This window comes from Bradysia coprophila, unplaced genomic scaffold (genome assembly GCF_014529535.1).
Source record: "Bradysia coprophila strain Holo2 unplaced genomic scaffold, BU_Bcop_v1 contig_151, whole genome shotgun sequence".
NCBI lineage: Eukaryota > Metazoa > Arthropoda > Insecta > Diptera > Sciaridae > Bradysia > Bradysia coprophila.
This window is the reverse complement of record NW_023503423.1, coordinates 7,255,603-7,267,883: the sequence shown is the minus strand read 5'-3', so window position 1 is coordinate 7,267,883 and position 12,281 is coordinate 7,255,603. Positions and strand designations below refer to the sequence as shown.

Below are 12,281 nucleotides of genomic sequence, written 5' to 3'. Positions count from 1 at the left end.
CTGGTATTCCCGTTGGTATGCATTAATCCGGATTAGCGACGAATTTCGCAGCGTTCTTGATCCATCGTTCAAAGTTATCCTATCAAGTAGTGCCTGAGAGTTCACTTTCCCGGTTAACACGTCGTGTACAAAGAATACTGCTGCGTTTGCTCTCCGTCTAACTAGCGTCTGCAAATTCAATTCGGTACACCTGTCGATGTATGGCCGGAGGCGATAGCTTCTATCGTTTGGGTCGATGTGTCGATCGTGGTTCGCATATAGGACGAATTGCCTCTGAACACTTTCGAATGTCTGAACGTGGGTGTCATGATGTGGAGTCCAGACCGAGGATGCAAATTCTAGATGAGATCGAACGACAGAATTGTAAAGCATCTTGGCTGTGTCAACATCAAACCGGCCGAAACATTGTCTCTTGATAAATGACAGCATTGAGTGACCCTTCTTTGAAGCTAGCTCATGGTGCATGTTGAAGGTAAAGTCGTTCTTGTACGTTAGACCAAGATCTTTGATGTCATCAACATGTTTAATTGGCTTGTCATTCATGTGGTATTCGGCTAAGACGGGAGATCGCTTGCGAGAGATAGTCATGACCTTGCATTTATCCTCATTCAACTCGAAACCATTCCGACGACACCAATCGGAGAAATTGTTTATTGACTCTTGGAGCGAGCGTGTATCGTCAATATTAGAAATGTCGTTATGGGCGATCTTTTTGTCGTCAGCAAAATTCAATCCTTTTGTACCAATCAGTGTGTCATCCGAGTCATTAAAAAACACCAGGAAAAATGTTGGACCGACGATCGAACCTTGACCGACTCCGGAATGAACTTCAATCGCGGCCGACAGGTTTGAGTTAACTTTCACCAACTGTTTCCGATTCCGGAAGAAAGACCGAAACCACAGCAAGAGACGATTGCTCAAACGATATTTGTCTGCAGCAAGTTTGTACAGCAGTAGGATGTAGCATATGACGTCAAATGCTTTGCGGATGTCTGCATAGAATGTGTCAATCTGTTTACCATTGATGAAGGCGTCGTGCACAAGTAGCGAATATTCAAACAGATTTGATTCAACTCTTCTCCCAGGAAAGAAACCGTGTTGTGTCGCTGATATGTGTGGGTAAATGTTGAATTTGATTTGTGCTAGAATCACGATCTCGAGCACTTTGGCCAGGTTAGGTGAAACATTTACGCCTCTGTAGTTCGTAATATCAGCCTTCTTGCCGGATTTGTGTATCGGTGTTACATGCCCAATTTCCCAAACGTCTGGGTAATGTAGGTCGAACATCGATTTTTGATAAATAATTGCAAGTGGATGACAAATTAGATCTGCACATTCTCGTAGGAACAACGGTGCCATTTTATCCGGACTCATACCTTTGCTGAGATCCATATGCGAAAGTACCTGACGAACGATTTCCGGACTTATGCCAACATCAAGGTAGCCGTCATCTTTTCTGGAGTTAATGAACGATAGGAAATCATTGTCGGCAGTCTCTTCGTTTTCATCCTTTTTGTAAACTGTAGCAAAATACTTGGCGAAAAGGTTTGCTTTATCTGCATCATTCAATGCACTTTCACCGTCGTAGAACATTGACGCAGGTAAGGTTGCCTTCTTGTACTTAGAATTGATGTAATTCCAGAATTTCTTGGGCTGTCGTTTATAGTTCATGGCTAGGCTATTTAAAAATCCATTGAACAGTTGAGTCTCATATGATTCGAATGCAGTCTTCGCTGCCAGGAACAACGAGTCATCTGCTACACCGTTGTTTTTCTGACGACGGTTAAGAAGCTTGTGGTATGCACGGTTCCGCCTGTTCTTTAGATTTATCAGTGTGTTATCATACCAGGCTGGATGATTCGTCGAGCGAATCAAATTTAATCATTTAATATAAACAAACTAATATTTCAATTAAAATCATTGATAGGTGAGTTTGTTTTTATATGAAATCGCTATTTCCTCCGGTTTATAAGGACAGACTTTCATTGGGAAAATCAGTTTGACATATCGCACTCTAAAAAATGAGTTTTACGTTGCTTACCTCTGTTTTCTTTCTAACGTATAAACGTTGTTGCAACTCAACGGAAATTGCTCCAAAACAGCAACATTGGTTTTCTTTTGCCCATTTTTCACTAAGTTTTTCAAGCATATCTCTAAATGTTTTCGCTCAAAAGTCGTGGGTTATCAAACGAAAGGTATTGACGAGGACAAATCAGAATATTTCAAAATCTGGTTGTTCGATCTGTAGCTATTGGCTAGAAAGCAAGCCAAACTGTATATTTTCCTACTTTTCCTATTTTCCCGCACCTCCCAGTTTTGCAATAGAATGCGTCAGTGGGTTCAATTTTTTTTTTTTACAAATGGGAACGTTACAGCCCGACCCAAAGGAAAAGGCGGTATTCACACTCATCAAAATAAAAATTTGGACCCATGTGCGTACGTGAATTAGGCAATTTAAATGCATCTTTCATAAGAGCGAAGAGCCATTCCCAATACCGTATTATATTACGTAAATAACTATAGGCTGAAAGTTGAAAATTCGAGTCATTTACGTGCTAATTTTGTTGGTCCGAGGCTAAATCACACATAAACATTTTAATTTTTAATTGTAAGTCATGTACACAACGAATACATACAATTTTTAGTTATAAAACAATAAAAATAAAAGTCATGAGTTGACAAGACTCTATATTGCTTGTGTTAGAGAAGACAAGTAATTCAAGTCAATTCAAATAAAGAGATTAAATTATCACAAATACGATAATGGAGCTCTATTTGACCGCTAATTTTGTTTAATTTGAAAATAGTTCGAAGAATTCACATACAATGTGGGATGTAATCTAAGAATCATAGTTGAACATCTAAAAGACTGACAACCAAATGTAAGAGATCAAGTGGCTTTGTAAGATGCTACCGAAAAATATGAAGAGGGGAATAGTAGCCTTGAGTTATGTGGAACGTATAGGAAAGTAGCAAAAAAATAGAAGAAATGAAGAAAGGATGAAAATTTTCACATTTTCAGTGGGCGATTTGGGGCTTTTAGATCTCGCACTAAATTTTCACGATTTTTTTTTACTTTTGCTGGATTTATCTAGATATTAACTGCCGTAGTCGTTTATTTTGAAAAATTGTATCAGTCTATCAGAGAGCACTGTCATACATAGTCCATATCAATATATTTAGTCCATATCAACCTTACATCCCACCAGAGTTATCCATTATAAAAAGTATTAACCTTGTGTCACGCAACTAGGAAGCCAGTATCTATTGAATCGTGTCTGAAAATGATTAAAACGGAACTTGAATCTGGTCTCAAGGCCACTGAAGGCACGGGCACCGACTCGGATCCAGACGTGATTTACGATCAAATCGGAGGATTCGGGAAATTCCAATCTTTCATTTACATTCTACTTTGTCTTCCATTGATATTCATCGTGTGTTGCAATTTCAGCTATATTTTCATAGCGAGCGACATGGAATACAGGTATGTTGTGCTAGGTTGAAAGCGTTGTAAATACACCAAACTGTACTCAGATGCTTTATTCCAGAGTGCGACGTTGGTGACGGGAATGGTACATTCGAATGGACGACCAGAGCAGTTCCTTCTGTCGATGGGAAACTATCGAAATGTGAACGATTCAGGCCGGTTTCGGTTAATGAAACTACCGATTCGGTTTGTCGTTGGACTTTTAATCGATCTGATGTAGTTACTTGCCAAGACTTTGTGTTCCAGCCACATGAACATTTTCTTTTGAATGAGGTAAGAAATGTTCCCTTCCATTCGGTCTCGTTCCCTAAGATGTTGCACACACATCTAGAGACCTGGCGTAAAAAAAATTAGCAAAATTCTTTTCCAGTTTAATTTAACGTGCGAAAGTAACGAGTGGAAATTGTCAATTGTGGGCTCACTGGCTAACACTGTAGAATGTATTGCTTTACCATTTATTGGATTGATTGCAGACAAGTAATGATGCTAATTCAATTAAAAAAAAAGCCTGACCTGACACATTCGATTTAGATACGGACGACGACCTACACTCATTGGATCTATTGTTTTGGTATCAGTCATTGGAATTGCCAAAACATTCTCAACCAACTATTTGACCTTCATGATTTTGCATTTGATCGGTGCTTTGTTCGGTGGCGGTGCCTTCAGTTTAATATTTGTTTTTGGTTCAGAAGTCGTTGGGCCAAGTAGTCGTGGTCTGGGCGCTGCTGTCATATCAAATGCTGTCTCAGCCGGTCAGATGTTATTGGCAGTAGTGACTATGTTCATCTCCGATTTCCGAGTGCTATTAAGGTTATTGTACGGATTGGTCGCGTGTACTTTAACATTTATTTGGCTAGTACCGGAAAGTGTCCGGTGGCTGTTTAGTATCGGGAAATACGCTGAAGGAGCGAAGATATTAGAAAAGGTTGCAAGATGGAACGGAACAGAAATGCCAGTCGACACTTTGACTGATTTAAATAGCCGAAATAAAAGCGACTTACTGCTCGGCACACGCGAAGTAATAGAAAAGGATGACAATCAACATTCAGTGGTAGCAGCATTGAAATCACCAATTCTACGAAACAGACTACTAAACTGCTGTTATTGTTTCTTTACGAACGCTTTGATATACTTTGGACTAAGTGTTTATTCGTCTAGTTTGCCGGGAGACAAGCACATGAATCTTTTATACGCTGGGACTATAGAACTCCCTGGAAATGCTGCGACTCATTATGTGCTGCAGAGATATGGTCGTAAATGGTCATTAATAGTTACAATGATTGTTTGCTCAGTGGCTTGCGTTGGATCGGAACTTCTATCTGGTTCAGTGATGCAAATTCTGCTATTTTTGGTCGGGAAATTTGCGGTCGCTTTGTCATACACCATTCTAAATCTGTATGCAATCGAACTTTTTCCTACCAATCTTCGGCAAAGCATGTTCAACATATGCATGGTATTTGCTGGTTGTGGAAATATTGTAGCGCCGCTATTACCGCTTTCGGTTCGTGTTATTTTCAATCGAGTTTTTGAGATTTTTTTTTAAATTTTTTTCTTTTTTTCATTTCTAAAGAAAAGGTTCCTACCTTCTCTTCCGCTTATATTGTTTGGTGGAACTTCGCTTTCTTCAGCTTTGTTGGTTTTGCTACTGCCAGAGACCCGAAACAAACCTATGCCAGACACAATAGAAGAGGCAATCAACATTTAGATACAAAAAATTGGAGTAAAGGCCACATTAAGAGTCTTCGGTTAGCTGAACAACTTCTTATATTCAAAACAATTTTTTTTGTAAATATAACAAACAGATAACGCGTGAATGATGCTCAATCCTGAAGATTCCTGAACAGCGCTACCACTGACCCGACAAACTTTAGCACCTGATTAACCCATTCGAATAAAATTTTAGTGTAAGTAAATGACCGATAAAACAATTCAAAAATTTACATTACATCGGTAAAGCTCTGCAACGAGCATCGTACGAATCCAAGTCCATCGAAGTAGGACGAGTTTTGTGATCTTAGCATTATGAGTAGATAATATTTTTGGAATTTAATTGGATGGTTGTACCATTTCAGCTGATAAATCGATTGGTATAGTTGACATGCCTGAATATCATTGTTTAGATACGTGTTACGACCATTTCCATTAACAAAGTTCAGGTCTTACTTGATCGGTTATGCGCTGTCCATAGTAACAATACAAAAATAGTTGACAGAGGATCACAACCGTAGGTCCAATGAAAAAGACAAATTGTTCACCTTTAGCCTGTAGTCAAAGAATGACATTGAACCTTCAGTACATGTATAGTCATAAAAATAGAATTTTAAACTCTTAGCCTCTAGGCTGCAGTCATGATACTAACAATAACAATCTGAAAAGCTATTGCCGACAATGAGATTAAGACACCAAAGAATTGACTGAAAATTATTCCTCCTTCAATTCTGGCCAGATTGTCGGTGATTCTGCAAAGTCAGTGATACGTAAGACTATGTGTATAAACCACCTACCGGACCAGCTAATCGTGTTCTCGCCCTTACCGAATTATTTCGTAGTGATCCCGTATCACCTCATCCAATTTCATGTGTAAGTGAGATGGAATCTGCGGAAATCCTTTTGAAGATCTAACTTTTGTAGAATGATGTGTCGCTGTCACACTTGAATAAGGAAATGGATTTATTCTAACAGTGAACTTTGAACGCAATGGCGGTACACTTATTCTCTTTAGTTTTAGCAATCACATCTTGGATTTCGCTGTCAAGTTGCAGGAGAAAATCTTCTACTTCTTGTGTAGCTCCAACAAGTGATAGTCCACAGCTAACGAAAAATACATCGCATGCGGCAAAATATGTTGCTAGGTAAATGTTGTAGATGACATTCAAGACGTAAATCAATTCGTAAGCGGGAGTTGATTGATCATCGAAAGGATATCTGAATATTAGGAGAACGTTGAGTCCCAAAATTGAATTTTCATGTGTCGGGGCCAAAAATGAGGGAGTTTTGAGATTTTTCTCTGGTTCTCGACCCCTAACATGAATTTTTTTTTGAAATTGCCTAAAAACAATCGTCTAAAACAGAAAACAGATACACAAATAACTATTACTGTGCATACTACTGCAGCTTCAAATTTACTAATGGATTAAATTCCTCTTAAGTGGTTTCTCCTGGATCGAAAATGGCTTATTAAATTACTAGGGAAAACAAGAGAATTGGTTTGGGAAATTACAGCATGCAAAAGACATTACAAAGCTCGGGATAAAAATGAAAAGTCACATTTTTTTGTGATTTTTTACCTCGGCTTCGTCTCGGATCCACAAACGTCACACGAAAACTGGACCTCGCCTCTGTCATAGTCATTTCCTAGGCGGAAGCCGAGGTCAACAATCACACTAAAACGTGACTTTTCATTTTTATCCCGAGTTTTGTAATGGATTTTAAATGGCTCTGTGTGTGTGTGACAGCTCCGTGTACATACAGTTAAAAGGAACTCTTAACGTCAAAAGCAAAGCAAAGTTGATGTTTTCGTGTTAGTGGTGTGTGTGATATAATTTTTCAATGAATTTCGGGTCATAATTCCTCTAGGCAGTCTACCTCTATCACTATAACACTATGCATCAGCTCGGAGTGGGAATTTGGGTTTATCTTTGTATCGACACATAAAAATTAAACGCACCTATGTCCAAATGTCAAAATAAACATTTGGACACAGGTGTATAATATTTATTACATGCTGTCAACTCCCTAGTGAAGTAATTCGCCACTTTCGACTCTAGGGAAAACAGAAGTAGGTGAATAACTGTATAGGCTGTAGAACTTCTTTTCGAATCCTGGGAAGCTGTTGTTTTAACATTAATTTTCAGCACAGACGACTTTCATTTTACGCACTAATACAACAAAGTAATTCATAACATACACCGCCTTAAATGGATGTCCGTACATGTGAGGAACGTATGCATTTGTAAAAGTTTTGTACAGAATGGCAGTTACAGGACCTCCACTGCAAATTTTTAAAATCAGTATTTTTGATCAGAATCGTACGAACATTAACACTCAATTCACCTCCAAATGCATATAGCCACTGCCAGCATTGCGAGAAAACATTTGCATATTAGCTCTGCTTCTTCATCCAATTTAAGTAGGAACTTACAGCGACCTATTCGAATTTCTGTATCCATCCGATCAATTTTGAATCAATGAGAACCTCAATTCCAATTACTTCAAAATTTGGCTTACTTTCATCGGCCATCAGTTGCAGATCTTCGAGCAGGCTCCTTATCAATTTGTGGTTGTAAAACATAAAAACTGCTTTGGCTATCATCACTCCTTCCGCTGCTATGTAGATACACACTTCGGTCGCCCTTATTAAATCCGTATAGTTAGCAAGCAGATAGTGGCACTGTGTGGATAATGCAGGAGAGTAAGGTATGATTATTCACATCAGAAAGTGCACTGTTTACCGCTGGTTCAAACATGATGCACAAAATAATGAAACTGATGCATCGATAAATCTTGTAAGGTAACGTTTCTGAAGCGGTGAAGAGCAAACCAACTGCTTTCATCGTCTTCTGCGTCGTTTTTATCACAATCATGATTTTGGTTAATAGAAGAAATTCCTTTCAAATGTTTAATCTCGAAAGAAAGTAATGAAGTGTTCGAAGAGACCCTACAGTCTACAATATAAAAGGACTTTTTGAGATATGAATAAGTTATTATTTCAAAGAGTTTATAAGTCTGGCTATCCTTACATGTAATTATGCTCGACGCCTCTACAGTGCCACATTTTCCATAAGAACACTTTGGGCAAGCCCTCGTAGCGCCCAAACAAATTGGTCTAAAAAACTGTCTTTTGAGTCATTTAGGTGACGTTTTGGGTTCAGAATGAACATTTGGTTCCTTGGCGCCAAAAAAGCTAAAGGATGCACAGCGATTGCATGTTTGACCAAGAAAAAGTTATATGTCACTGCTCCATATATAACCGGGCTCACTTATACCAAACATACTAAATCTACTATTACGCTCACCACGTTCACCAAAAATTCAGTAAGTTTCCATTTTTTTTCAATATTTTAAGCATCCAAAATGTGCCCGAGAAATATTATGGCACCGCATACCAAGGGATGTATAATTAAGAAGTTAAAATTTAGAAGAATGTTTTGTTTTGTCAGACGGTGTTTCATATCATTAGTGTGACGGTGGAACTGAAAAAAGTTTTTTTTCTTCGAAAAGTTCGTAAACAATGGTTCTTTTAACTGAATATGAAAAATCTAGTCCTCACGAATATTTTAAGGCCAAATACAAATGTATTCATTTGTAGCCCCCCGAAAGAAATAGATTTTACTTCGATATTATCCTTACGAAACATTTACCACTTCTGGTAAGACATTCCGATACTATTTTTAGGTAGCAGAGTTCCTCAGCTTTACAACGTACCTGCAACACCACAATTTGAGTATAGAAAGGTCAAGAAAAATCCAACTACTTACTGAAAACTTTCTAGTTTCAGTACATTGGATCATTTCCATCATGAAACATTCAATAAACATTCAAGTAAGGAAATACAATTTTACTAACTTTTCTAAAAAAAACTTCTTCAGCCCCACCGTGCGGTGAACGTTTATTGAGAAAGTTCGAAAATAGGTTAATGTATTTAACACCCATTTTATTCTTAGACGATCGTTTTAGAATAGTTTCGCTTGTTGTAGCACCAGACAAGAAGTGTGGGCTGCATGTGAAATTGTCTTAAATCATAATACCAATACCCTCTATAGCTAGCACCAAACTACATTTATTAAGGTGGTAAAAATGCAACGTAGCATTCTCATTTTACATGTATAATCATAGAAATTGGTCAACGGTGTGTGATCCTACAAACAAAGGAATAATGTGGCATTTTGACAGCGTGAAAATGAAGTTTGTTTGCTAGAGAGGGTATTGATAATACTCGAAAACCCTTGAATGACGGACTATTTTCTTAATTTCGTCTTGTCTAGCGAATTTTACACGTACACTTTGAGATCAGGATAGTTTTTTATGCTCCTCATATAAATAGCTAAACTAATCGAAGACCGACTGGGATTCTAACTGCATTTTTTGTCTAATAGCAAACCCAGCTGGCATGATAAGACTAAATGTAGCCACTTTGAATATTCCTTAGTTGGTGACAGGTAGTCCAGCAAGAACTTTAGGCCTACCGCAATTTAATTGACTTTCAATCCTTTGTTGTTGCTTGAGCTAGTCTAGAACTAAAGTGGAATTTCATCAATGTTTGAAGCTTTATGTTAAAGGCAAATATGATGAAGATGATAAATAGGCTGGTATTGGCAATTTATTATTTTAAAAGCTAAAGGAACAGAATCTTGATCACAAATCAGAGAGATGAAAAGTTGGCGACTGTGACGTTGCTTCGACGCGACGTCACAGTCGCCAACTTTTCATCTCTCTGTCACAAATACGTGGGAAAACACCTTTTTCATACAAGTAAATTCACCAAAATCAAATTTGAATGGTGTGGTGGATTTTTAGTTTGGAAAGTGGTGAGTCATCCGCGTAGCATAATCTGCGTGGTCTCCCTTGTTTTCAGCCTTGATTCATTCCACATGCTATTGTATTTGTTACATATTATTTTTCTTAGCTGACATGCACCGAGACGTCATGTTTGTTTCGAATTGCTGAGTTTAATCTCCGTGATCTATTTTCTCCATCGCACACCCCTACTAGTTATACCTATAAGCTTGTCACATATGTTCAATGAAAAAAATATTGTTAAGCAGCTTCTTCTGAAGAAAATTCGCAAGGCGTAAACATTACCTCTAAATACAGGGCTTATTCCCTTGACTGAAAGTCAGGGTCTTACACCAGAAAATACCGAAAAATGTGGGTTCAATCAATGAAAGTCTAGGACAGGTATGGTCGATCGGCGAATTCGTCTTAAACGCACTCACATTTTATGTCAAAATAATATGAAAATGAGTGCGTTTAAGTACCAAAACCAAATTTTTATGTCCTCCGGGCGGACAATAGACCATACCTGTTTTACACTTTCATTGGGTTCAATATGATTGAAAATGTATGAAATGCTATGAAAAACGTTAAATGTTGGTAACAAAAAATCGTTGAGGGGTACGATAACTTGAGTAATTTTTAACCAATTTGGATGATTCTTTTTTTTAAATACGTGGAATTAAAATCCAGAGGCTAAGTTTGAAGATGGGCTATGTAGGACTAAGGATCTGGAAGCTATCCGAGAAAAACGGGATTTTATACTGTTGATCATAGCCTCAATTAAAAAAGATTACTTTGATGAAATTTGATTTTGAGTAAATCATATAAGTTTGTTTTCTATGTGCATGAAACTAGTAGGAAGAATAATTTCTTCATTCAATGTCCATCTTTTAACGTGTAAACATCTCTTTCTAGTGAACTACTAACATCTTGATAGTTGACTATCAAATTTGATAGTTGACTAACAACTTGATAGTTGACTTTCAAGTTGTTTGTCATTTATCAAGTAAGTAGTTTTTTACTCCCTTTACAACCACATCTTACGCCAGCGAAATGCCTTTTATCAAATTAGCACACTTTGATTAACAATTTTTGAAGGCAATATAGGATGAATTATCTCAATTAATTTCTGAATATTTTTTTAAAATACATGGAATTAAATGAATCAAAGAGAATATTGTAAAAATTTTACGAGTGTGACGTTTGCGGCCAGAGCGAAGCGAGGGCCGTAATTCACACGAGTCGTGACATTTTATTCACGATTGAAGGTTTTGTGAATGGGAAATCGAGGGATTCTTTTTCTCGGTGAACCAATAAATTTCTCCTTTTACAAATATTTTAAATCCGTTTACCATTATAGAGTCGAAATTGGTACCAATTTACCGAAAATATTGGTAAACTGAGTTATTTTTAACGATGAACTAAAAATTAATAAAGTTCATTTATTACCATATCACCATGTGAAGGTATATTAAGTACCGGGGGACTTCCTTTTTTTACGCAAAAGTGTAAGAGAAGAACATCTATCGCACTTTTTTATTTTGTGAAAAAGTCCTCGTTCAACATTCACAAAACAAACTTCGCATCTACTTTGATGTAACAAAAAGGCAATCAAACAGAATAATAGACAGCTCATACGAGTGGGAAGTTTACGGCCAGAGCGAAGCGAGGGCCGTAATCTACACGAGTCATATTTTATTTATGATTTGAGGTAAATTGAAAATTTCTAAGAAAATTGGGAGCTCAAGAAGTGGACAAAAATCATTCCACCTTACGCTCGATGGTTTCCAAGAATTGTTTTTTGTCAAATTTGTCAAGAAAAGTGTCAGTCAAGGGACCTGACCCGCCCAAAAGGTGGGACCTAGTTTTTAAGAATTTAAATTATGAAAATTCCAAAAAATCGAAATTTTTCGTAATTTTCAGAATTAAAGTTCCCAAATAAAAGACTCGAGGTAATATCGACCTTAAGTTAAATTAAGTTCGCTTTAAATAGCAAAATAGAGACGCAGCAATATTTTCATCAATAACAAATAAATCAAAAATTATATGTAGTCGCTTGACAATAAATTAAGGGATTTTATCACTAGTATTGTTGAGTGGATAGAGACAAACAATTTAATTCAATTCAAGTAAATAGATTAATGTTATCACAAGTACAACAATCGAGTTCTATTTGACTGACAACTGCTTTTAATTGCAAGTATAGTTGAAAGAAATCGTTAGAAATGTAAGATGAGTGTCACAGACAGCAATCTTAGAGGGTGATGGCTCAACCAATTAAATCTCAGCTAATCGC

At 37.3% G+C, this 12,281-nt stretch overlaps 1 protein-coding gene and 1 long non-coding RNA gene across 2 annotated transcripts; one reads left to right on the top strand and one right to left on the bottom strand.

The window, feature by feature from the left end:
• The first annotated feature begins 3,185 nt into the window (after positions 1–3,185).
• Positions 3,186–5,235, top strand: LOC119074751 (organic cation transporter 1-like). The gene is made up of 5 exons (XM_037181017.1): positions 3,186–3,484; positions 3,535–3,760; positions 3,858–3,964; positions 4,019–4,991; positions 5,061–5,235. The coding sequence occupies exons 1-5, from the start codon at positions 3,285–3,287 to the stop codon at positions 5,193–5,195; spliced, it is 1,641 nt and encodes a 546-aa protein (XP_037036912.1). The 5' UTR covers positions 3,186–3,284; the 3' UTR covers positions 5,196–5,235.
• Positions 5,236–5,314: 79 nt separating this feature from the next.
• LOC119074753 lies at positions 5,315–6,413 on the bottom strand. Its single transcript, XR_005087244.1, has 3 exons — positions 5,850–6,413; positions 5,654–5,752; positions 5,315–5,592 (listed from the first exon to the last, which is right to left on the bottom strand). It is a non-coding gene; the product is annotated as an uncharacterized LOC119074753 (long non-coding RNA).
• Positions 6,414–12,281: the final 5,868 nt, after the last annotated feature.

What these genes read in the sequence shown, in the direction of transcription:
- LOC119074751 (XM_037181017.1), top strand. Translation starts at nt 3,285, where the DNA reads ATGATTAAAACGGAACTTGAATCTGGTCTCAAGGCCACTGAAGGCACG. An exon ending in GCGAGCGACATGGAATACAG is followed by an intron (nt 3,485 to 3,534) that starts GTATGTTGTGCT and finishes AACTGTACTCAG; the next exon opens with ATGCTTTATTCCAGAGTGCG. An exon ending in CGCCGCTATTACCGCTTTCG is followed by an intron (nt 4,992 to 5,060) that starts GTTCGTGTTATT and finishes TCATTTCTAAAG; the next exon opens with AAAAGGTTCCTACCTTCTCT.